The sequence below is a fragment of the Platichthys flesus genome, chromosome 3 (genome assembly GCF_949316205.1).
Source record: "Platichthys flesus chromosome 3, fPlaFle2.1, whole genome shotgun sequence".
In the NCBI taxonomy this organism is placed as follows: domain Eukaryota; kingdom Metazoa; phylum Chordata; class Actinopteri; order Pleuronectiformes; family Pleuronectidae; genus Platichthys; species Platichthys flesus.
Genome location: NC_084947.1, coordinates 18,420,174 through 18,446,439, shown reverse-complemented (window position 1 = coordinate 18,446,439; position 26,266 = coordinate 18,420,174). Strand labels below are relative to the sequence as shown.

The 26,266-nt window shown below is 43.5% G+C and overlaps 1 protein-coding gene across 1 annotated transcript; it reads right to left on the bottom strand.

Moving 5' to 3' along the window:
- grk5l (G protein-coupled receptor kinase 5 like) lies at positions 1-24,982 on the bottom strand. Its single transcript, XM_062383202.1, has 16 exons — positions 24,495-24,982; positions 10,174-10,269; positions 9,969-10,081; positions 5,957-6,034; positions 5,528-5,625; positions 5,292-5,384; positions 4,398-4,461; positions 4,171-4,311; positions 3,888-4,078; positions 3,736-3,773; positions 3,525-3,614; positions 3,229-3,437; positions 2,987-3,124; positions 2,601-2,738; positions 2,308-2,439; positions 1-2,216 (listed from the first exon to the last, which is right to left on the bottom strand). Exons 1-16 carry the CDS (start codon positions 24,544-24,546, stop codon positions 2,133-2,135), a joined length of 1,755 nt encoding a protein of 584 aa, XP_062239186.1. The 5' UTR covers positions 24,547-24,982; the 3' UTR covers positions 1-2,132.
- Positions 24,983-26,266: the final 1,284 nt, after the last annotated feature.

The window sequence follows — 26,266 nt, the reverse complement described above, 5'->3', positions numbered from 1 at the left end:
TGGAGTACTCAAACTAGTTTATTGGGACTTGAAGGACACAGTGGGTTTGGCTTTCACATGCACTCAGCACTTTGCTGTACATCACAATAAGAAGGAAAACTCCCTCATTCATCAGGTCCCTCCCTGCATCCTTCCCTCCCCGTCACACAACAGACTGTATGAGTCTGTGTGTATTTGTGTTGACACATTCCCCAGCGAAACAAACAGAGTATGACAGTCAGAGAATAAACAAAGTGCTGATGTCTGTGTGGGCATTGTCCGGGAGATCGTGCTAACAAGGAGGCACTTCAGTCTGATTCAGATTTTTTTTTTTTTCATATCAAGTACAAAGAAAAACAACAAGATCACGTTAAATTGTAAGAAGGATTAAAATGGCTGCATGGAGCAGCTTCCAATACCTCATATGGGGAAAAGAGCACATTCTTAAAAACAAGCACAAGACTGAGTCTGAGCTCCTCTCCCCTTTTCATTGGCTGTGCTGCTGCGAGAAGGCCACTTCTTTGTGTGGTGTTTGCAGGGTCCTCTGGTGTCTTCCTCTCCTCTTCTGCTCCGACATGAATGAACTGGGCCCATTGAATAAAACTAATATAATAAGATACATGTAGCTGTGCCTTCTTCGAATATAAGCTTGAACACAAAACAAGAGGAAGACCCTTTAGATTCGTGAGGCATTTTGAAGAGCATGTTAAGTGTAAAGGGGCTGAATACAAAAACCTGTACGTGTGACAACAGCGGCAATGCAGCAATATCTTTTAAATGGAGAAAGGCATCGGGAGAGAGCAAGAACACACCCTTTTGGGGGGGGGACAAATAACTGGCATGTGAGGACATCAATACGATGATGTGCCTTAATGAGCAGAGGTAATATTTTCATTTGGAGACAAAAAAACAGCATGGCATGATTTTTAAGTTGTGCAAACTGTAAGTCAGGCTGAGTGCATGTGTTGCTCTCCACTCCATGGGGGGGGGGGGGGGGGGGGGGGGGGGACTGTGCAGAACGTTGAGGAGAAAGAAAAAACAGAAACAGAAAAACAAAAACAAAAGACGAGATTCTCGTTTCTGTACAGCATATTCATTACTTTTCTTAAAAACTCCACATAATGTCAAATATAAAGTGACACTGTAAACGGAGGGAGACGTCTGTGTGTATACAATGCTAACATCAGTGGAATGAGGTATGCAGAAGCGAAAGGGTTACAGCTGTCCATACTTACACTTGTCCATGCAATGAAAACACAGCACAATTCTCACTATTCTGTATGTATGTGTATGTGTGTGTGTGTGTGTGTGTGTGTGTGTGTGTGTGTGTATGAGTGTATGTGTGGGTATGAGTGTGTGCTGTATGTGTGCTTTAAGCAGTATGATATGTCTGCAGGCTCATATTTAGAGAAGTGTATAAAACAGATCACATATTCTGATCCTCCTGTGGTTCTAAATGACGGCTAGAAGACCTTCAAAATCAACAAGAAACTGTATCACAAAACTAAACTGTCGTCTTTGGCCTGAGTGTACGCAAGGCAATGTACATCATGTGTTGAGGTTGTCGAGGTGCACGTGTTCTGAATGTTTACGGAGTGATCTGAGGTATGGGAGGTGGAAATACAGGGAAAGAGTAAGTTAAGAGTATGAGTTTTACAGATGGTGATGCCCGGAGGGGTGTAAATAGATTGGAAAGAGATACTGGTACAAGATACAGGCCAGAAAGTAAGAGACTGAAAATAAGCAAAAGAGAAAAGTTTCTGAAAAAAAATAATTCACTAAGACCCCATCTTCTATTCCCTGTGGCGGTCTTTATTATACAGTGGATCCCCTGAATATTAGCTTGTTTTCTATCTTAACCTGTTTTCATCAAAATCAGTGGCTCTGTTCTATAGTCCAACAATCCTGAGGGTGAGTTAGGTTTGTCCGAATATTTTCCAAACGTCTCTGCAACATTGACCATCCAAATACAAATGCCCAGGGTCTAAGGGCCCGGTCACCCACCCCCACCCCATGGGCTGACCATTTAGGCTATTAGACAGGCTGTCTCCGGCTGCTGCTCAGGCCCCGGATGTGGACCAATCAGCAGCAGGGAAGCCCCTCGGAGCTCCTTCCCATTGTGTTTGTGTGGCTCCCACACAGTCACTGTGCCACTAGGGGGCAGAGTTGGACATGGAGTCCACAGAGTTCACACTGGAAGACTGCACACGGCTGTGGGAAATAGACTCCTCTGGGTGCTGCAACAGAGAGTGCAAGAAAAGGGATTTGGAGTGATTACGTGTGAATGTGTACGTGGGTTTATTATATGTGTTGGTGTGTTACACTTACATGCCTCCTGAAGATCCTGTCCAACAGGCTGCGTCTGGGCGGCTCTGGAGGCTGATTCCAGTCCAGATCTGGGGGTCTCGCCCCTTGAGGTCCAAACACATTCAAATCTCTGAAGCATTCAGTTTCTATCATCTGGAGGAGAGGAGAGGAAAGGAGAGGAGAGGAGAGGAGAGGAGAGGAGAGGAGAGGAGAGGAGAGGAGAGGAGAGGAGAGGAGAGGTAATTTTGGTAATTGAGTTTTTCCACCAAGCACTTGAACATCACACACACATCACATCCAGTGCACACACTTACCTCATTCTGCCATGGGATGGAAACGCAGCCTGTAGTAAATTTGGAGTAGAAGTCATTGTCAGTTTGGTCCAAATTTACTCCCTTGACCGTGGAGAACTGCTCTATGTCCAAAACATCCTTGCAGTACACTGCCCGAGGCTGGGAGAGGGCAATGACCAAGAAAAGGACGGGGTTGAGAGGAAAAACAGGAGACAAGTTTATCTTCATAGATAATTTATAACATTGGAATTTGATATGCTGTTCTTGAAATGACTAAATGTTCCGGTAGTGGCCATTTGCATGACGTAAGCCTGTTCAGTCAATGACACTGGCACAAATCTAGGTTTCACACTAGATTTGTGCCAGTGTCATTGACTGAACCATGAAGTCATGTGAATTTTACTCACATCAGGCACAAAGGGCGGCTCCACTATTCCAGCCTCCAGCCTCTTGAAGTTGATTTTCTTGAAAAACGGGTGGGCCTTGATACCCGCTGCTCCATCTGCCTGGCACCCCAGCCTCTGCTTAGGGTCTTTGGTCAGCAGCTGGGCGAGAGGAAACAAAGAAGAATCATTGTTCAAATTGTTGTTATCGTTTTGATAGGATTCATCCCTTGTCTCTGTACAAACATCCTTGCTTCAAACCTCACCATTCTACAGATGGCCTTGGTGTCCTCTGTAAACTTGTCGCTGTACTCTTCCTCTTCCTCCTGCACCCTCCTCTCCACCTCTTCCCGCTTCACTCGCTCTTTGCGGGCGCGGAAGGGCGATCGTCCAGCGGTCATCTCGTAGACGAGACATCCCAGACCCCAGCAATCAGGACTCATGCCGTACTTTTCATTGTTTATCACCTCCGGAGCTAGAGAGGAATGGGAAACAAGTTGTTGTGTTTATGCACTTGCATTTGCTTTAAATTTACAGAAATGTTGACTGAAATGTCTCTTACCCATATAACCAACAGTCCCAACCCTGCCTCGGATGAGGTCCCCTTTAGGCACTTTGATGGCCAGCCCCAAATCAGAAATACGGATGTGTCCTACAACAGCGATGAGCATTAAAATGTTATACTTTTAGATAAGTCCTGCGGTTAACGAAAAGTCGTCTAAAATTGTGCATCAGCAGCAGATCGAAAATGCTGTTGAATACAATAAACTCACCATTGTCATCTAATAGGATATTCTCCGGTTTCAGGTCCCTGAAAGAATTCACAGTGGTCAGCAAGGTGTCGAAGAACAAAAGTATCAATGCACACTCAGACATAATTCAGTAAAACACGATCCTCTTCAACATTTATTCAAGACAGTGCTACCTGTAGACAATACATTCCCTGTGCAGGTCCTCCAGTCCACAGCAGATCTGAGCTGCATAAAATTGGACCCTGTCCTTCTCGAATCCCGGCGTGCCCATGTTGTAGATGTGAAACTTCAGGTCTCCGCCGTTCATGAGGGTCAGCACCAGACACAGAGCGTCTTTGGTCTCGTATGCATATGCTAAGCTCACCTGGAAGACACGTCGGCACAGTGCTTAGACCGAGAACAGACAAGTTCTTGAGTGCACTGTGCTGCAAATAACACTTCTTTTCGTTCACTCACAACAAATCTACTGTTGACTTTCTCTAGAATCTGTTTCTCGTTGAACGCCATCGACTCTCCTTTCCTCTTCTTTATCCTCTTCTTCTCCAGCTTCTTGCAGGCGTACATCTTCCCCGTCGCTCTGACCTGGCAGGCACACACCTGAAAAAAAACCCTCAAATATTACCACTATTCAAATGACAATAGGCTTCATCATCATCATCATCATCATCATCATCATCTCTTACCTCTCCGAACCCCCCCTTGCCCAGTACTCGGTACTGTCTGAATGTGTCCTTCGTGATTGGTTGCCTGACAGAACACAGTCACAGCCAAATCCATTAATAGACGCTCATGTAGTATTGATTATGACAGAGATATTATCTACTGAACTCAATACCATCCTGGTCTGTTTCCTGTTCAGGGTGGGGCCTCCTAGACACAAGTTCACTTTCCAGACACAGATGCAATCAAGGCGGCTCTGAGAGCCTGCTGTTTACTTCTAACTGCCTTTCGCATACACTTTGCAGGAAATGTTTTCCTGCTGGGAGCCATCACACTCTTTAAAGAGTCTCTCTCAACTGCCATGTCACAGATGTTACATGTGTTAGTATCTACATCATATTAACTTGAAAACGGTTAGCTTTTCTTATTACAATTTTACTACGACAATTTTTTTTGGTCAATCTTAAACACTGTACTTTTTACTAAACTACATTTATCTGGGAGCCATACTTACTAGTAATGTTATATTTTATATATATATATATATATGTTTTTCAAAACCAAATATATAACCAGTGTATATATAAAAACAAAAAATCTAACTTGTTTAACTACCCAAAAATGAAATATAACATTTAAAATGAATCCCAAGTATTTTTATTCTTGATTTATTAAGAACATTTAGTTTTTTGTCCAACTTATATTTCACTCACATGCCTTTAAGTCTTTGAACAGAATATATATCTCTGCCAAGGATGCTAATTTTTCACCTCCGTCCATTTGTTTGTTGGTTTGTTTATTTATCAGCAAAATTTTTTAACCAAATCCAATCGGCTGATTGTGCTGTCAGGATTTGAATATGTCAAATATATGGCTATACAATCAGTCCAGTATAATAAAGAATTGCACCAACCGACCTCTCCAGTATCTTCCACTGCAGGAACCGGTCAAAGTGCATGGAGTTCTGGTAATCTTCAAACGGAGCTCCACTCAGGTAGTCATGAACGACCCTGGTCAGATACACAAGGCTCAGACTTAACACTTACAACTGAGAATACGATGAGCGAGGTGAATAAATAAAGAGAAGAGACAGAGGAGAGACAGGTGAGAGTCCCGTCGACAGGTGAGCGGGGAGGTACAGAGTGGAACTCACTTGCGGCAGCTGCTGAAGATCTCCTTACATGGACTGAGCTCGAGGTTCTCTCTGCACTGGTCTGCAAAGACCTCTGCTATGTCTACACGCTGAGGTGACTACATCAACACATGTAAACACACACAGTCACATACGCGCGCACACACAAATACACCACGTTTTATCACATACATGGGCTCAGACTGAGGAGAAACAAACATTACTACTCACTGAGCACAGAAGTTCCAGTGATTAATTTGTGCAAAGATTGCACTGTTATTATTGTACATTTGTTAGACCCTTGTGGTTTGTGAGGGAGTCTTCCATTCAGCTGGAACTCTGCATTATTGACTGCTGAATTTAACATTAATCTCTGTAAAAGGTTATTAAATACACTGGGAAATAAATAATATTTAGAGGCTAATGAATGTATCAGATAAAGAAACTTACTTGTTCTGAGAGAAAAGTTTTGATGATCTGGTTCCCTCTGCTTTTTCGTTTTTCATCAGGTGATACCTCATAGTCTTCCTAAAACAAATAAAAAATAACTCAAGTTCACTATCACTGTCCTCCAAATATGATCCTCAACATATAAAATGAAAGCATTGAATTTAATTTCGGTCTTAAGATCCCATGTACTGATGTATGGGTTCTACACCCTAATCTGCGATTAGGCTCACGAGGAGGAACGAGTCATTCACTAAACGGAGGGTCAGTAGTTTGATTCCCGGCTCCTGCAGTCTGGGTTTCGATTGGGACTTGTAGTATTGTTAAGATTACAAACAAATTAATAAATCACTTATTAATCATGCACAATTAATATATTAATAAATGATGCTTTATATTTCAAATGTAAACTTGAAAAAAAAATGTAAAACTCTCCAACTCCTGTTTCTCATGAGTTAACTTTCATAATGATAATGAAAAACAACATAACTTTTCATTTTCACAGCCTGCGAACGTAAAAGTGTTTTAATAGTTAGTTCAAGTTAAACATTTGTTTACTTGTTAGTTACAATCAATCAGTCCTTTAAAAAAGGTGAAGCTTAAATGGACAGTAAAAAAGCTCTTGCAGCAGTATAATAGCATTCATTTGAAAAAAAACACAACTTCTTACATAACATGAATTCACAAACAAAACCGTTGCCTTCTCTCTCCGATAAAATCTACCACTAATCAAATAGACTTAACTCAATTCCATCAGTGGAGACCAAAATCACAAGCCCCCGCCCCATTTCCAGCTGAAAAAAAACTAGAAAGTCAAACATTAGTCAAGTTCTCTCTCTGCCTTTAATGAGAAGCACAATCTTTTGTTAAACTTGTACGACCGAGTTGCTGCTGATCAGTGGTGACGAGGCCTCTTCACAGACACACACATCTCTCTCTCTCTGGATCTGTGTGTTGCTGTCAATCTCACATAAACATATGCTGCTCTTGGCGGCGTGTCTGAACATACGTGGCTGTTGACACAAACAGGTCCGGCCGTTACTCACTGAACATACTGAACATCTCCAAGAGGCGACAACATGAGAAGTGCTCTGATGCATTTCTCAGAGAGCATTTCAACTGCTCAAAAGAGGTGGTGGGGGGTGGGAAGGTGGGGGAGGACGGGGGGGGGGGGACTGCACACTGGCCCGACTCTCTCTGTCTGTGGCTTTTTCCCAACATGGTCCTGTGTTGCCTGGCAACCACACAGTAAACACGGCGGGATTCCGTGAGGTCCTGGAGTGTCACAGTGTGTCACACCACTGTCACCGACTTTCCACTACAGAACAAACGCATACACACTCATGTGTATGGACATTACATACACACATAAGCCTGGAGCATTAGGAAAATCAGGCTTTAAAAAGCCACAGTGTCACTGACACTTCGGACAAAGGATAAAGAAGTCATGCAAAGCATACACACTGTATATAAGGCACATATGTAAATATGTTAAATAGTAAGGCAGTGAAAGAGAGAGGGGGGATTATTGCCATCTCATGGACTCACTCACTCACACACACACATGCACACAAACACAAAAATAGTAAATAAGCTGTCTGACACCCACCCTTTGCTGGTGGGAAAAGAAAACGCCCCTTTACCCTTTAGGTAGCAGAGGGGATCCAACACACAAAAGCACACATAAAAGTGTGCACACAATCACCTTCTAATGATAGAAGAGGAAACACTGAAGCTCACAGAAACTCAAACACACCATCTCCCTCTTAGTCAATGGTCGTGCTCATGGTTTAATGGCTTCCTGTGATGATCTCACTTATTATCTTAGCATTTTATTCTCATTTTGTCGTCAGCTTGATTGCTATGGACCTTCCCATGTGTCTGGGAGAAAGTGGGCGTGGAGTTCAAACTAACAGTCTCATTTACTAACTTTCTGTTAAGTATGGTGACTACTCTATTTATGTTAAAATGTCACTTATTTTTTATATTCATTAGAAAAGATCCTCTTATTTTATATATTTCCACTCATGTCATGTATTTGTCTTGTATCTCAGATTCGATCTTGAAGCACATTGTGTCTATGCTTGTCATATAAAATTAGCCATATAAACAAGCTTGACTTGACTTTGGATGACGTAATAAAATGGTTTCTGTTAAACCTCAGAGCTGCACATGTTGCATGTTATTCAATCACTTGAAATACAGTCTCCTGCCCAGTTTTAATCGTCCTCAGGCCTGGCCTATTGTCAGTGAAGTGACGAGTACAAAGCTCTGAGGTTCTCGTCACATGGAGTGCAGAATTAGCCTCTGAGTGGTTTCCCCCTCGCAGTGGATCAGCACAGCAGGGGGGGAGGACTGGCGGGAGGGGAGGGGGTGTGCGAGGGGATTGGATTGGGTGGGCGTAGGGATTGGAAGGGGGTAGTGTGGGAAACAATACGGTCCTTTCTGCCCCGTCACATACCACGCAAATATATTCTGGGCATAGATAAAGACTTTAATGTGTCATGTGCGAGGATTTCTGTCTAGACGCACAGAGGGAGAGGGATCGACGGAGGGGGCATGGGGGCAACAGGCCGGCAGGAGGTGGGATCTGGGTGGTTGAATAATCACTACTCAGTTTAATTGTCTCCTCTGGCTGCATGACCCAGCGCCGGCGTGCATTCAGGCCATGTAGTAATCAAAGTGAGTGCAATGGAAAGAGTGGATGGGTGTGTGTTTTCCAGACCTGTGTTCATCCTGTAAAGGCTTGTGTTCTCTCCCCCCTACTCTTAACATAGTCACACCTGGAAACATATTGATGCTACTTATTCAAGCTTTATAGAAAACTCGACATTTACAACAAAAATTTGTAGTAATCTTTATTGAAACAATTTGTAGTTTTGACAAAAAAAGTTAAAGAATTTCCAGTAGACAACCATGGACTTTGTTAGCTGTTGAAGATTTAACATGAAGGCTAGTGCTAAAACTCACATGCTAACAAGTTTAATGTTTTCTGCTTATTTGTTTTAAAATGAGACTCATGTGAGAGGGTAATAAATGCATATACATTCATATATTGCTAAAAAAGAAACTAGGGTGATGCTACATGTCCCAGTCAGAAAGTCAGTATCACATAAGCCTACTGATAATCCACGAAGAAGACTAATAATGCTTTAGATTTATGGTTTGATCTTTACATTTTTAAAAGTATGTTTTATTTTACAGGAGAAGCTAAAAAGTAGATCACTTAGTGTTATTTTTGACAAATGTGGCCGTTAAAACAAGTTTTGCTGGAGTTAAAGTCGAAACCTCACAGACCAAATAAATCATTACTCTAAACTATTATGCAGCCTACTCACATTTTGGCAGCAATGGTCGATGTTTACATAACACAATGAAATAATATAATTAATGTTTGATCCATTCCTTACTCTCTTTTTGGGGGGGGTTTCGGAAAGATTAAAAGAACAAAGTCTTCCTTGAGATACCACCATAGAGTTTATGTAAGGAAGGACGACATGTACCAAAAAGTGTCCTCAGCTGGCTTCAGTATCGGCTGTACATCCTGTGTCCTCCATGTTAACATATGGTACAGGGGCCAAAGTACAGAGTACACATTGCATACATTTTTCTCAAAGACATTTCTGTCATTTAGAGTGTTTTTATCACACTGATGTGTTCAGGGGCTCTGTTTGCAGTTATTTGCTGCTATAAAAGGAGGGTGAAGTGTCCCGATTGGCAGCTGAGATTAACCCGCGATTGGTATATATATCCATGCACACTGTTCAGTTGTGGAAGAAGTCCAAACTCTTAACCTCCCTTTTGTTCCTAGTTATTAAATTATGATTGGTAAGAAGTGTGGCGGTAAGTCTATTTATGGTCTATCTCTAATTGTTTTGTTAATAGTCACTTTGATTGTGATTATTAAAAGGAAAAAGAGAGTTGAACCTTGACTTTCTTTCTTCACGTTCTATTGCATGATTCTTAATGGTGGACACCTGGTAAAAGAGATGGGTTTGCATGCAAAAGCATTTACCATTGCGTCCAGTAGCTGGATGCATCGTTGCAGTTTAGGTCTGGTCTCACAGTAAAGACGGAAGAGGAGCCTTCCAATGGGCTGTTTCTCACAGAAGCTGACATAGTCCCTCTCTGCAGAAAGAGGAAAACAGGGTGCACACTTTAAAAACAAAGCTGCTGGTTAAACACACACTTCGGACACAGGTGAGCACACAAACACCTACCGATGCTGTTCCCCAGCTCAGTGCACTGGCTTATGTGGGGGAAGCGAAGGATCTCCTTCCATTTTTTGCTCCTCCCTTTGCGCTTTCCTCCGCCACCTGGACAGACAGAGAAGATCAAGACACGAATGTCGGAAAGTTAGAAAGGAAGAGCGGAAAAAAGTTGAGCTTCACTAGACAGGAGCCGAATGAAAGGCTAATGGCTAAAAAGCATGGGGGGGGGGGGGCGGCGTGAGGGGTGTTGTTGTGTGTGGGCTCTCCCTGAATGAAATCATAGTCTCAACTTGTATATATAATTCATAGATCACAGCCCACTTCCTTCGGTAAATCTCTCCTGTCTCTGCTCAACTTCTTCCTCACTCAGTAGTTTTTCTGGAAGTGAAACAGTGTGTGTGTGCGGGTATGTGTGTGTGTGTGTGTCTCTGTGTGTGTGTGTGTGTGTCTCTCTGTGTGTGTGTGAGTGTGTGTGTGTGTGTGTGTGTGTGTGTGTCTGTGTCCACAGAAAGCCTATTCCGACCAGCTCAGTTCCCATCAGAAACTTGGGACTTTGACAGACTGGACTGGATTCCACTGCTCTGAATAATGGTGCATCAGCTTCCTGCAGCAACACGACACCATCATGAACAAAAGTCACTTACATCCACGTCATCTCTTTGGATCCATGAAGGAAACCTACTCTGCAGCCATCCATTAATCAAATTGAACCACTCTTAAACTCTGACTACCTCCACTATTCCATGTAAACCCTGTTAAAACCCACTCTCCTATATTGTCCAAATTCTAATATCCCTGTTTTCCATTACTTTGTTGTACCTTCTTGTGTAATGTTAGTCTCAGCTCTCAGTATGTGAAGACTAATGAACTGACAGGGATTTCCTTCAGCCGCGCTGCTCAGTGGAAATTGGCTGTGAGTAGCTTGCCTAATGTGAGAGGCAACACTGAGAGCATGAGAGCAGAAGACGCAATGACAAGCCGACATCTTTAAGTAATAATCCAGGAATGTGAGACGTACGACGTCATGATGGAGCCTCTGAGTGAAAGCTTAAGCAGCGTCTGTTTCAATCCTCCGGAGTTACTGCCTCATCCCTTCCCTCGCTGCTGTTTGAAATCTATCTCTGACTTCCTCTTTAACACACTGTGCTGCCTTTGTCTTATTATACGACACGTAGACTTAAATTTCAGAACTTGTGACAAAATGTGACGATTGAGGACTTACTTTGACCTGATCTGATGTCATGTTAGAACTCTACACATCTCATTTAATATCCATTATGATATGAACAGTTAGGGTAAATGTTGAAGATCTCATGTACTGTCAGAGTGAATAATGAGTTTTCGTGTGAACTGTTTGATCATGTATACGCTGTCCTACTAAAGTGTTGTGTAAGTTTTGTTATCTTCTTTCTGTATCTCCATATGGCAACTGTTGCCACCAAGGAAAACACATAAACAAACACATTTCTTTATTTTAGCCTATCTGCACACATTTGACTGTACTTTACATAATGTAAACATCTATCAGCACTGAGTCAGTGGAAAATTCTCACGCTGATTTAGTTTCCATTCGACTAAGTTCAAAACAAGAAGCATAAAAAGAGCCAGAAATATGCACCAGATGGGTCTGTACTGCACAAGACCAGGCTATCACTGAGTTTTAAAGCTGCTGGCCTCCAAACCATCGGCATCCTGTATCAGTGAGCAGCACATTCAATGTCCTCTAGAGCAGGAATAACATTGTTCTTTTATTGTGGGGGGAAAGTAGAGCGTTATAAATCAAATGAAATAAAAATGTTATTTTGGTTTTAGCCTGTTTGGATGCAACTGAAAGAAAAACAAAACACAGGTTTGAATTCTTTTGCTATTGTTTGTATTAAAAAACATCCAACTAATGGACAGGGTGAAAACACAGGCCCCTTGGCGGAGGTAAGTGCAGACCTACTAGAGTAAAGACTTGCTCTGCTCTCTAACATATCCCATAGTAGACATGTAGTTAACTGCCCTAACTAGTGAACTAGTTATGTTAACCACGGCAGCTCACAGTGCAAGTGTTCTTAAAACTTCCGGTTGGATATTTAATATATGGACCCTTTGTCACTACCGCTCCCAGAATGGAGGTCACATCCCCACAGGCAAACAAAAGAGCATGAATGTATTAATAACCCAAGTCAAAATATCCCCAGGAGAATCATTAACTTCTAGCACCTGCTCCCCATCAACATTACTGCAGACCAAACCAGCTGTAACAGGCCCACTTCCTTATTTAAGCACCAATTGCTCTCTGGACATAGTTAATATGTGACAAAAAATCAAAACCAGCGCTCTCTGCTGTGTGGTCCAATAATTAATCTGTTTTAATAAAATCATGATGTCGGAGTAGAACCCGCAGCAGCGGCACTGCGAGCAGAGAAGGTCATTCATCCACGGGGGCCACCAGGCTAAAAATGAATAAACTTGTGCTACTGTGAGAAGGCGTTTGTGGATGTGTCCACCAAATGGCGTCGATTTCCTGCGAGGGGTCAACGTCATGTCGAATAATTGTACCGAACATCAGCGCTCCACCCAGGCATTCAACTTCCACACAATGCTGAGACATCCACAAATAATGTGGTTCCTTCTTTTTTTTCCTTTCTGTGTCCTGTTTGCTTTTCTTACCTCTAGACCTATTTATTTTATATTTTCTCCCCACTCCTCTTCTTCCCCTTCCTGCTCTTTTTAAGTTGTGTGTCCTGCCGTCATCTTCAGCGCCTTCTGTTTCCTGGAATCCAGTGCACTTTTCTTCTTGAGGATTTCTCTTCTCAACACTTCATATCACACTTCAACCCGCTTTGTTTTGCGGTTGAATGAGGTCACAGCTTTAACAGCTTTATGAGCATTTCAGCGGAACATCCCTTTCGAATAGTGGTTCCCTTCCTTTTCTGATTTTTAACAACTCAAACAAAGTCATCTATTAATGGCTCATCATTATTATCCTGTAAGTCAACTATAATATGGCAATATGAGTTTAAAGTAAAGTGAAGGGGCTTTCTTCTCCTGTTATACATCCATTTAATCATCCCAAACCATAGACTAAATGAACGACATGCCTGCTCCATAAAAGTTAAGCCAAAGTCTCTAGATTGTCCCCTGGTGGTTGGCCGCAGTATATGTCATATATCGTGCTTCCAGCTAAAATGTTTTTCACAAAGATGCTTTCTTTCATTTACTGTCTAATAAAACATTTCATTCTTTACTGTGTGTGGTAAACCGAGTTAGAGCATGGGAAAGTTAGAGGACATGCAAACTTCCTGCCAGTCATGTTCAACGTGCCCAGCTGTTTATTCCAGGAAGGAATATGAGTAGCAGCAGAACATCCTCACACGAACACACCCAGCCACTCCCACTAACATGCAAATATAATGTAAATAAATTATTCTGCATAACAAAGTGATCCATCAGGATATAGCAAGTCATTTCCTGTCCGGTCCCTCTGTGCTGCATCGTTAGTGGCCATTTGCCATCGTCTTCTCACTGAAGGGGAAATATTTCGGCGCGATGTAGTAAACTAGATCTGAGGAGGAAGTTTACAAAATGGTTGTAAATCAATACAAAAGGAAGCACTGGGATTTTAAAGGCATAGTGTGGCCCAGTAAGAAAATAATCTCTACTTATATATGTTTAAATTTCACATCCAGGTCGGTGACTCTGGGTTCCTGTTTAACAAACCCTGACTATTAAAAGTATGAATATGCTCGTAAACGTCGTCCATAAAACCTCTTGTCCTCACTCCCCCGTCTAATTCTTTCTCTATTAAATAGCCCTCGCTTTCTCAGGGTCTGTCACTTACACATGAATAGAAATATGCACGGCTCCGTGGCTGCGCTGCTGCACACAGGAACTTGCCGGTCTAATTTGTTCCATGCGGGTAGTGCGGTCGCCGCCCTTTATTTATGTTTCTGCTTAGCAGCTCTGACATCATGAAGGCATGTCAAGTGAAAAAAAAAATAAGGTCAGAGAGGGAATGACATCCGACTGGCGTAACACCAGGGGGTTACCGGCATCCCAAACATCTGTGCGTGTTTGTGCACCCACACACACACACACACACACTCACAGACACAGACAGTGTTTCCTCAGTGACCTGTCTCTCGAGTAATGTCCTCATACCCAATTTAACCGACTCGGCCAGTCCTGCAGGCCCCATCCGTCCACACGTTTGAAGACGTCCCTGCTTAAGCTGTGAGGTTATGTTCATGGAGTGTTGACGCACAAAAGACTCAAAGCCGCAAGGCAAGTTTGCAGCTCTGTCACACACACGCGCACACATAGACATACAGTCTCTGAGGGTGTCAAACAAACCTCTTAAACAGCCCCTCCTGACATACACGTAAAAACATCTGCAACAGGATGTGATGTGGGAGCGCTGTGTGTATATGTGCCGCTCTCTACAGACACTGTGAGATAAGTGAGAACCATTGTGGTAGACTTCTCCGACTCCTCGCTGCACCTCGGCCTAACATTTCATCCCTCGCTCGCACACAACTGATTATTTCTTTCTGATTTTCCAACTCTCACTCATTCTCACATCACCTCCTTTGTCTGATTTGTTAAATGTCGGCCTCGCTGTTGAGTCATACCGTGGTGGTCAGCGAGGTACCGACACGCTGAAGACCGACCGCACCAGACTATCTTACAAACGCTTTGTTCTCGCAAATCCTCCCCCTTCCCTCTCACCCACAATGTCCAGCTGTTCTACACTGGGATTTCACATTAGCTAGGACCTGCAGGTGAAACCAAGTGTTTTTTAAATCCTGTTCCTCAATCACAGGGCCCTGCACAGAGATTATTATCAGTAGATAGTTCTGTTTATCACAAAAACGTCTAGATGACACAGTGTAGATATCATCTCTTGCAAATACAGACCGAAAAGGAGCTGCTAGGAAACAAATTACTTTTCCAGATTACTCGTTTTGAGGGTTGCGCAATAAGTTGTGTGTAAACCGTGGCATGTTATTGTGGGATGAGCGAAAGCAGAGATTTAGAGATGTGAATAAAGATGGAAGATGGATCGATTTAAGCACCAACATATCCTATTCTACCAGTTTATTAAATATACCTGCCGTCAACAGCACTGCAATGACACCCTACGGTTCATATTTGAACACGTCGCAAACCCTTTAAGGCCTTATTACTCGTGGCACCGTCCTCCACTTTTATCTACATGTAAATACGTTGGAGGACATGTCAAGGTTAGCCCTCAGGTTCAGTTTAGCTGCAGCGAGTGTGTGTGTGTGTGTGTTTGTGTGTGTGGTCCCCGTGCCACAGGAAGGGATGGGGAAACGCTGCCCAGACCATAGCAGAAGGGGAGGACTATAGCAGGAAGGCACTCTTTGTTGCTCTGTTCCACCATGAGGTCATTTCACTCCCGCTGTCCAGCCGCCTTATTATTATTATTTTTATTATTTCCACATATTCCTCATCATCGCAATAATGGTGGGAGGATCTGGCTGTAGCATCTGCGAACGCGCTCAGAGCAAACATCTGTGACGTGCACCTTTTATCCGGCCACACTGCGGGGGTCACATGTTAGACCACTTAATAAAGGGGTCATAAAGTAAAAAATAAGTCATAGACAATAAAAGGGTGATGTGATCAGCAATACTGATGTGAACGTACAGCTGTGTATGCTGTTGACAACAACACCTGAATCTGAGTCCACCGTAACAATGTGTTTTTTTTTTAGCTTGAACGTATAAGTAACTAACATAACTCACATATTTCCAGTGAGTAGCATGTCGCCGACAGCACCGTTTGCACCACGCTTCGAGAGAGAGCCTCCGCAAGTGTGACTTTTTCCCTGTCTTTACGTCCTTGTAATCATTACTGCTATAAATAGCAACCAGCCCAAGGGCAGGCGCGACGTGTTAATACAAAGTGAGGTGGTCAAACCGGTCCATGACCTCAGAGCTGGTGAGCTGTGGCAGTTGTTGCTGGCGTCACCGTTTCTGTGCGTGTGTAGTGTTCGTGAGCGAGCGAGCAGGAAGACGCACGGTGTGAAGAGTCGCCAGCGACGGCAGGAATCTCACAAAAGCAGAAGAAGGGAGGTTACATTTCCTTTCTGGGAAGAGTCAGGTGCCACAAGTTTCCTGCTCTATAAATATCTAAAATATGGAATGTGAAGGAGGGAAAAACATTCAATAGACTGAAATTATATAACCCAGTGGGCTGTCCAATCAAAGCACCACACACAGCACACAGAGCACGCCGGGTAATACACGGTGTTTGCTCATCCATAAAGAACCAGGAGGACAGAGCATAGTCCACATGAAGCCGGCCATTATAGGACACTCCTGAGCTCTGACACGGTGTTAGTGTGTTTGTTCACCTCCATAAATATTTTGAAAGGGGGAACATTATGGCACAGTGATCTAAAATCTCTATGAGGAATGATTTTTATCTCTTCTCACTCGGAGTCAAACGCGGCAGTTACATCACAAGTGAGCAAACACGGATGGAAGTGCTTGCAATGAAAACAAGACTTATCAAACTGATGGGACACAGGGTGCAGGTGGATAGATATTATTGAATGTGAGAGCGTGTGCGTGTGTAGTGTGTGTGTGTGATTGTGTGCGTTCATCCCAGAAAACAGGGTTAAGATGTTTGCGTTGCCCTTCTCAAACTGCCTCTAGGACTCTCGGACCGATTCCTTTTCGTCCTCAATCACGTGCACACAAACAAACACACAAACACAATCCCTCCGTGAAGATGTTGGCATTCCATATTCTGTGGTCCCTGTTATATAAAACGTCCCATGAATGGAAAAACAAGTTCTGGTGAGGGTGTTGTGGCTTTAAACTGAGCTGAGAGAAAATACTGTTTCAGGTTCTTAACCCATTTATCAGGTTAAAAACAATTTCTATCAATATTTTTTACAATATTAGAAATCATAAGGTGCTCATAAGGTTCTCGCAGAAGGCAGAATGAAGAACCCTCAGGGTATAGGTTTCCATAAATAACACGTGGCTGCCTGTGTAAGACTGTAGCTGCATTGTCTTGACTTTAAAGAAATGGCATGGCCTCGTCTTACTGCCATCTCTGTAATGTGCTGTGTGTGCATCAGCATGTCTGCATGGACCAAATAAAAATGTCCACTGTCTTGCATTAAGCTCCTCATACAGCAGGGGATATTCGGAGGAGGAAGCTTCAAAAGTTACAGTATTGATCATTCCCAGATTAATGCACATCAAATATTCATTGGTTGTTCCATTAAACAGACGTGGCAGCAGTGCAGACCACAGGAAGCACATTAAAATGCTGCATAAGTAATCACCTGCATGTCTGACATGGTGGAAAGTAAGATATCATCAGTTCGGCTGCTCGCTGCATTCCTGGAGTACTTCAGTGATGAGCTGTTCAACTTTTCCCCATGCACTTCCACTCAGCCTGCCCAGTCCACTTCCACTTTAGATAACCGACTCCTATACTTTCCCAGAATTCCACTCGACAGTCCCCAAAGAACAGGCGTGAACTTGTTGCGTCCAGCTGAGTTACGTATACTGTGTGTGTGGGCAGAGGCAGCAATAACAATAGAGATAGTAAGAGCCAGAGAGCAGAATTTTTTTTCCCACTCAAGAAAAAATGAGTCACACTCCTACTCAAAACACAGCGAGCCTTGTGGCGTATTGTCGGTGGAGAAACGGCCATTCCTGCTTCTCCTTTGCATTATAACTCCATGTCAAACTGCTGCTGGATGATGGGGATGACTCAACACTGAAGTAGTCACGTCAAGAAAAAAACGGACTTTCACTTTCAGATTTAACTGAAGTACAGTACAGCAATTGTAACGGTGTATAGTCATATAAACCCAACATACAAGGTTTGATACCAGGCCCGGGGTCTTTTGATGAATATCTGGAAAATGTCAGAAATCATTTCACCAACACTTAATTGTATTGAGATGATCTGAAGAATGGGATAAAAAAACCTGTAGACTAGATGATGTAATCGCTGCTAATGGACCATTTACATTTTTACATTTACAGCCCTTAATTGCACACATAAATCTCATTCCCCTCAACATACCTGATTTTTTATTATCAAGATCCAGGAACTATTCCCGGGAAGATTTGTCAATATGTTGAAAGTTAAAGAAAGTGAAAAGAATACAATCCTTTATCCGCCCCCTGATCGGGAACGTCCCCCACATTTAATCGTTTCTTCCCTGACACCTATCACATCCCTCCACCAAGTTTTGTGGCGTCCATTAGTTTTTGTGTAAACAACAACAAACAAGAGGAATCAGTCTGGACCAGAGAGGTCGATGCTGTAATTATGCTTTTGTCAGCGACCGTCTTTTTGTTTGCAGGTAAACCCAAAAGACCTGCAAACAAAAAGATTTCCATGAAAGTTGTGGATGGGTTGGGTACGACCCGAGACCGAACCCCTTCAGACAAACAGGCGAATCCAGGATGTTTTCCTTCTTTCTTTGACATGGCGAGTCTCAGCCATGTCATTTTTGCGTCACCAGCTTGACAGCAAGATATGTCCAGTCACTCTGACAATGAACACAGTGTCTTAAGGGTCTAGTGTTGCAGACATGATAGCTGGTGGTGAAAACTTAATCAAAGTGAATCACCTCAGAGGTAAGGTGATACATGTGAGATGTGTAGGAACGGGTCATAAAAAGCCCTGCAGCTACTTGTAGCACTGTCTTCACAACTGTTCTTTCTTATCCCTTTGCATATTTCCCATCAGAGGAGGCCGGCGAGGGAACAACAAGCTTGTTTTCCCTCTCGTGTATTTTTACTCTCCCCTACATTAGGGCTCTCTGCCCAATAAAAGTTGGCGGCATTATGTCATGGCTCCGTCCTCTCAGAGGGGTCCTGTGGGAGGAGCACTCCAGGCAAGTGTTGTTTTGTTTCCGCTTGTGTGGGACAGAGACAGTTTGTGTGTGACAACAGAGACACAGTGTCTTATGTACATTATTCATGACGGTTACCTGACAGGAGGAGGAGCGACCGACAGGACAACAATAGCCGCCACTGTGTGTTTGATGGTCGCGGCTGCACAGTTGAACACGTCACGCAGCTCATTTGACTAAAATGCTATTAGTTGTTACAACACCAGCTGCCCCAGGCCTGCCAAGACTTGTTTCAGTGGCATCGCTTGAGGAAACGACTCACCCCCTCCTGCAGCAGGAGCTCAGCGTGCACAATTGGAGCCCACACAGATCGCTTGTATACAGACAAATGCCTTGTGTTTGTTATCGCGGCTTATCTTGTCTCATGCATAGCATCTTGTATTGACAAATCAGCTGACCTGTAACGTTTGCACTTATGAAAATATCCTCCTGAGAGTAGAAAAAGAAAAATAGGGGTGTTTTCAACACAATAGAATCCAATCAGGGCTTGTTTGCGACTAGAATCTGGGACTGTATTTGAATCACATTGGACTTCACAGACTGTGAATGACTGAATCCACCATTTTGGAAACTGATGATTGAGGTTCAACCCTTTGGATTCTTCTTCTTGTTCCTTAGCACACCTCTGCCAATTAGGTGACAGTATGTTTTCATCCCCTGTCCGTTTGTTTGTAAGCAGGATTACACAAACATAAATGAAAAGGTTTGAACAAAACGTATTGGAAGGGTGCAGTATGAGTCAGGGAAGAACTCATTAAAATGTGGGGCAGATCCAGGATTTCAACTTTCAATTTGTGTTCAATTAGATCCAATTTAAGGGAACTGTTGGGCCTTGGTGGAAGTAGGAACTCTACTATGTGGCGTTAATGACTTCAGCAATTAGACAATTGTCAATGGTTGCAGATTCAGTTTATTTCAGTAAATGAATCTATTAGTTGACTCATCATTGCAGCTCAAAATCCTTTAATAGTTTTCATCTAAAACATGCATTTACATTCTGTCAAATAAGGTGCCTGATTTGTTAAAGAGATTTCTCTATAGGCTGCAAACAAATAACTGCAGCATTGTAAAATGTCACCGGCGTAACAGTCTTCCCCTTTCCGAGTAAGTCTGGTTCTCAGACTACTGACGTATTTAAATCGGTTGTTTGAGAGTGGAAAAAAGAAGCTAAACAAATTGAGAGAACGGTTGCTATGCTCTCATCATGTCCCTCCTTAGTTACTTGGAAATAAACTAATCGGGGTAAATACGCAGGCCTTTTACCCTGGAGATGAGTTTTTACTGTAGTGGTCCCACTGTGTGAAGCACTGCACTACATTTGTAATGCTTTGTATTTGATATTTACATATGGAAAGACAACGTCCACAATCACACGACTGGACCAACTGAAGGAGCCAGCAGGCAGCAGAGTGGAACTCATTCTCGCCGGCCTGAACTAAATACCCCGGCTCTGTTACCGCAATTCAAGAAACGGCATCTGGATGCTGCGATGCAGTTTTTCCTCCTTGCTCTCATTCACGTCGACAGCCGATGACGTTCGCTCGCGTGGCTTGGAATCTTCGACGGCTGCCAACAAGACTTGTGAATGTGGAGTCAGGCGGAGGCAAGGTAACACACACACACACACACACACACACACACACACACACACACACACACACACACACACACACACACACACACACACACACACACACACACACACACACACACACACACACACACACACACACACACACACACACACACACACACACACACACACACACACACACACACACACACACGCTCAGGGTCTACTGCACTGATGTTGCTTTCGTCAGAGTGGCCGGGTTCAGGTTACATTTACACAAAGGAATTTAGCCCCACTCCCCTCATCTGCTAACGCACACATAAATCTACAGTTTCCTTGGTAGTAAACCAGCACACTCAGTTTACCTGTGTGCCAGCTAACATTTAAACCGACTGCCACTGAACCAAACATCCATGACTGAGCCTGAGTAACTTTCCAGAAGCTCCTCTTGATCTGCTGTAACCCCCCCAAAAAAAGGGATCTCAGACAGAGACAGCCGAGCACATCGGCACTTCCTGCCGCTCCGACGTGGTGAACCCCACTGCAGCTGTCAGATGATACTCAGATGACCACACGCTGGAGATCGGGGTGTTTCATTTCACCACACACTCAACATCCATAAAGTATCTACCGCAGAGAGCAGAGAGCGGCTCCACAGGAAGATGGAGCTCGGATGGCGGTGGCCCACTCAGTATGTTATGTAACGATCAATTAGATTAAATCGCTTATGGGCTGCATCTGACTGATAGTGTAGTAGCATTTGACTTTATGTAAGATACTTCAACAGAGGGTTCAATATGGTCAGAGCTGCCCATTTTTTTTCTTTTCTATAGAAATCAAAATGTGTATCTTGGAACAGCAAGATGATAGGTCCAGAACAGTGGCACGTCTAGGATTTTTCTGCATCGTGGGATATAAAGGGGCCACAATTTCCACAGAGGGGCCAATTATATGTCTAGCATCCATGCATCCATGCTAGACATATATATGTATATATATATAAAAAAAGAGAGACCATTGACAGGATATGGGCCAATTATATGGGATTGCCTCCCTGGGCCAACTCCTGGATCCGCCCCTGCTCCGAAAGTTTTTTTTTATCCAACATCTGATGAACGACCATCTGCAACAGGGGCTGATTTAAACCGTCCATGTATCAATTCTCCTAACCAATGACAACGCAACAGTTGAACCCAGATCAGTCACTGCTCTAACAGAAGAGCCAAAGAGCAATGGAAGGCGGACTCAAGGCTGCATTCACCGCTCCTGGCATTGGGTTATCAATAGCCTATTATCACCACACTGGACAGGCACTCACACTGTTTTACTGATTTGGGAGTTGTGAGGACGCCGACATAAACAAGGCAAAGAACTCAGTGTAAGCCGGGCCTTCCTGTCATGCGTCTAGGACAGAAGATTCAGGCTTCGGTTCAACTAGGGACTCAGGACGCACTCACATAAACAAACAGGAATAAACACTCATTATTTGCTCTATTCACATTCTCCCACTGTTGATGGTACTTGACCTAAAATGATCCCCTGTGTATACTGTTCTCTCTCATTCACATGAGCAAGACGTGGAGGAGCGGGCACCAGCACCAGGGATGTGCACAGCCTTTGGCACTGCGCCCTGCCCATGATTCAGGCTGTTAATGAACATGACCAGTCGTTGTGAACACGCTCACAACAACCTGGGACATATTTCAATGTGCACACTGCAACGGCCCTTAGCTCAACTGTTGAGCCAGTCTCACGTGGCGGCATTTGCAGGGGCCATTGATCAAACTGCGGTGAAAGTCGTGCTTCAGCTATTAACTCAAAGAACCATCTCATGCCTTAATGTGAAACTGTAAAAAGGCCTTTCACTCTCCCACACAGTAGGGGCCGGGGCTGGATGAGCACCAATGGAGCAGCTGGGGACAAGCAAGATCTGTCATGGGTCATTAACTGCTCTTATTAATTCATGAAGCTTAATTCACCCGACCCCGTCGTGCTCTGCTCCCACAAAACAAATGTCCAGGCTGATGCGCAGGCGAAATGCATCCTTCGGAAAAGGGTTTTGACAGCATGTCAGCTTCCTGTTTCACTTCATTATCCCATTAATTCCCATGGAACTCTCTCTGCCCTCTGTGTACACTCCCGACATGTCATCGTCGGGAGACAAATGGAACTCTTCTCCTGCGTCACTTTGCAACACCACAGAGACGGTTGCCACATGAAACCACATGCTGCATGCAACGAAACTTGTCTATGCACTTAAGAGAGGGTGTGTGTGTGCATGTTTGATACGGCACAAAACTGAGTCCCTTAGACTTTAAAGACAATGATTAATAAAAGGGTCTAAGAATGCAGAACCGAGTTCCAAGAAAGAATTAATGCTGCTGTGTTTTTCTTATTGGGACTTTAAAAAAAGCCCCTTCACTTATAGATTAGCATTTGTTCTGCCAAGACGTAAATTAGATGATTTTTGTCATCTTCATTTTCTTTGATTGCAGTTAACTTAATATAAGGGGATATCCTGAGGCAGATCCAGGAGCAGGGCAGGGGCATTGGCCCTAGCGGAAATCTGATTGGACTGTGATGAGCCCCTGTAAGTAGTCTTTAAAAAAAGATTAAATTATTAACAATTATTACTATGGTTTTTTGAAGTGCACAATTTGCTTCAACAAGGAGCAATTTTCAAAATAAATTCAATGTAAAGCTATAGAACTAACAGTAAACAAGGAATGACTTAAATCTGCACCTAACTGAATCGTGAAATGGCAATTGAATGTTATTGGCCCCTCTATGTTAATTGTGGCCCCTTTATGGCCCCTGATTTAGAAAAACCCTAGATCCGCCACTGCTGGGAACACATCTGATCATTCTTTTGCAGCCCGGGTCACGCAAACATGAGACAGCTTTTCTTGAGGTGACAGTTACCGTTTCATTTTGTATGCATCACAAAAACAGCTGACATTCCCCTACAAGTGAAATTGAAGTGGCTGTACAACCCACGGTGACTGATTCCCATTCATGCGAGACAATCATGGAGTCAGATTGCATGATGTTTACCTGCAGGCCTTCCTCCTGCCCTAAGCACAACCCTACCTCCCTAGCGCGCGCACACACACACGCACACACACACACACACACACACAAACACACAAACACACACACACACACACACACACAAACACACACAAACACACACACACACACACACACACGCACACGCAAAGCCATTAATGACACGATATACCTTATTATTTCACACTCTATTGTCAGACATGAATGATTGGGCCTTTTGTCACACTTAAGTATATCACTGGTGGAGCCACAGTGTGTCTCTGTGCAGGCCCCATCTAAAGCAGTCACGTCACCAGATCAGCCTTCATATGCCCGCTCGTTTATCCCCCCTCCCCAGAAAGAAGTTATTCCCTGCTCCAGTGTGTGCCTCAGCATGTATAATATTGCGAAAGAGCACATTCATTTGCAACAGACAGCGAAAGCGGATGTGGAAGGCAGACCCCCCCCCCCCTTCCCTCCCTCCGTCTCTCCCTCTTTCATATGTGGGAAAACGCAGACGAGCTGTCAGAATGGGCGAGAATAAAACAATCCACAGATCTCAGGTCCACATCGATCACAAGACGATCAGTGTGTTGATGTGTTCCCACCTGTATTATTGCACAAGACCTGTTCTTTCCGTTGCATGTGTAGCATTTACCTGCCTACAGTCCGCAGGCTTCCTACCTCCAGTGCAGGTCATCATTACACGACCATTCTCTCCTTTTCTGCTGCACACTGCTGTGCGCAAAATGTGCCACAGCCTGGCCTACATACCCACTATTTACACTCCTGTATGGGTCAACTTACCCTCTCTGGCTTTAAGCAGTACAGTGTTGGCTACTATATTCTCCAGCTCCATCAAAAAAATTTAAATGCAGGGGATTTCGGTTCTCTGGTGCGAAAAAAAAAATTAAAAACAGCAGCGTCCTTCAGTTTGTGTGCCGTGCGTGTTCTCTTCACTCCTCGTCGGTACCCGAGCAAACCTCGCACGTATCAAAGTCGTAACAGATAAAACAGGATGTCATAGATTTGCTTGCAATGTAAACTGGGCATGGTTCTTCTTGTTGTGGGCTGGAAGTGCGGCGCTGCATGTCTACTCCAATCCCCCCGCAATCGTTCCATGCGTAACTCGTGTGCGGGACCTCTCCGATGCGGGTAATCATGAAGTTTCTGGAGGCACCGATCACGCGACGGAGAACCGGGGTTCCTCTCGGCGGATTCTTTACAGCAGGATACAGCCAGCCTCACATCACAACAGCAGGGGTTGGCTGAGTGCACCAGAGAGAGGACATCAGCGGCCGAGCGCACACCCTCCCTCCCTCCCTCCGAGCTCTGTGCGTAATCCAAGTGGGCAGGGCCTCTCTGTCACAGCTGCGTCAAGCCGCCACAGACACGAGCGACTCCACCAGAAGTTGTGAGCAACTGGCAGCCAGTCAAACTACCTCTACTTTGTTACCGCCACAAGCGTAAGAGCCACCAAAGCTGCTACAGTTTAATATAGCAGTAAAACAATATTAATATTCCTTGATATAAATATGGTTGTGAGACACAGATGAGGCTCAAATCAGCAGCTTTCACACTGCAGTGGTGAATATGGATTAGCCAAGGTGGGGAATAGGCAATGGGTAAAGTCGCCCTCTAGTGGTCGAAATTCCACGCATGTATTTAAGATAAACCCCTTAGGAAACTTTGTCTTCATGATGTTTAATTTATCAATTAGTTCCTTGATTGTTTTCCCTATAAAATGACAGGATCTGTTGAACAGTGTATTTTTTAATCCACAAGCTTCTTTGATGTGTGTATACATCTGACAATCAGCTCAGGAAAAAAGAACATATATATTAGAATCCGATGACAGAGGAAAAACTCACCACTCTTAAGAAAAGTAAGAAGACAGGTGGTTTTGTTTTTGCTTAAAAGTTCACGAGTGACAAAATAATGCATTGAATAATCAAATTTTGGGTTAGGAGCAACATCGAAGACCTTTCTATTACACTTCAGGAAAGTGTTGCGATGTAAGGTCTGCCTGACACACCATGATGCAAACTGCAAATGTGTGTTTTACTAGTAAACATGGATCAGTGGAGCTGAATTCAGGTCAGTGTGTTGAGCTGTTTCTTGATGGTGGCCCTAAGAAACCTGAAAATCTTTGAAATCCAGAAATTCCTCCATGTAATGTTTAAGATAACACTGTTTTGTATTTTAATCATTATTACTGTTATACATGTTTTTCTCATGTAAGTGTGTTGAGAATTCAGAGGATATGGAGACAGCACTGTATATAGCATACTGAGAGAGCCTTGGAATGATTGAGTGAAATAATCCATTCCAAATGTACACGGTACATTACCATTAATATGTTACTGTACTTTGTATTAATCGAATCCGTGTCTGACAAAGTTCCCTAAAATAAGTTTTTTATAAGTCTATTGGGGGTAAAATTAATGTTTACTCATAACTTGTACTATTCATTTTAGACCTGATATATTTAATTATAAATAAAAAATATTAAGGATGATAAAAATTAAGTCAAGCACCTGCTTCCCATGCAATCCTCGACGTGTAGGACTACGTCCAGG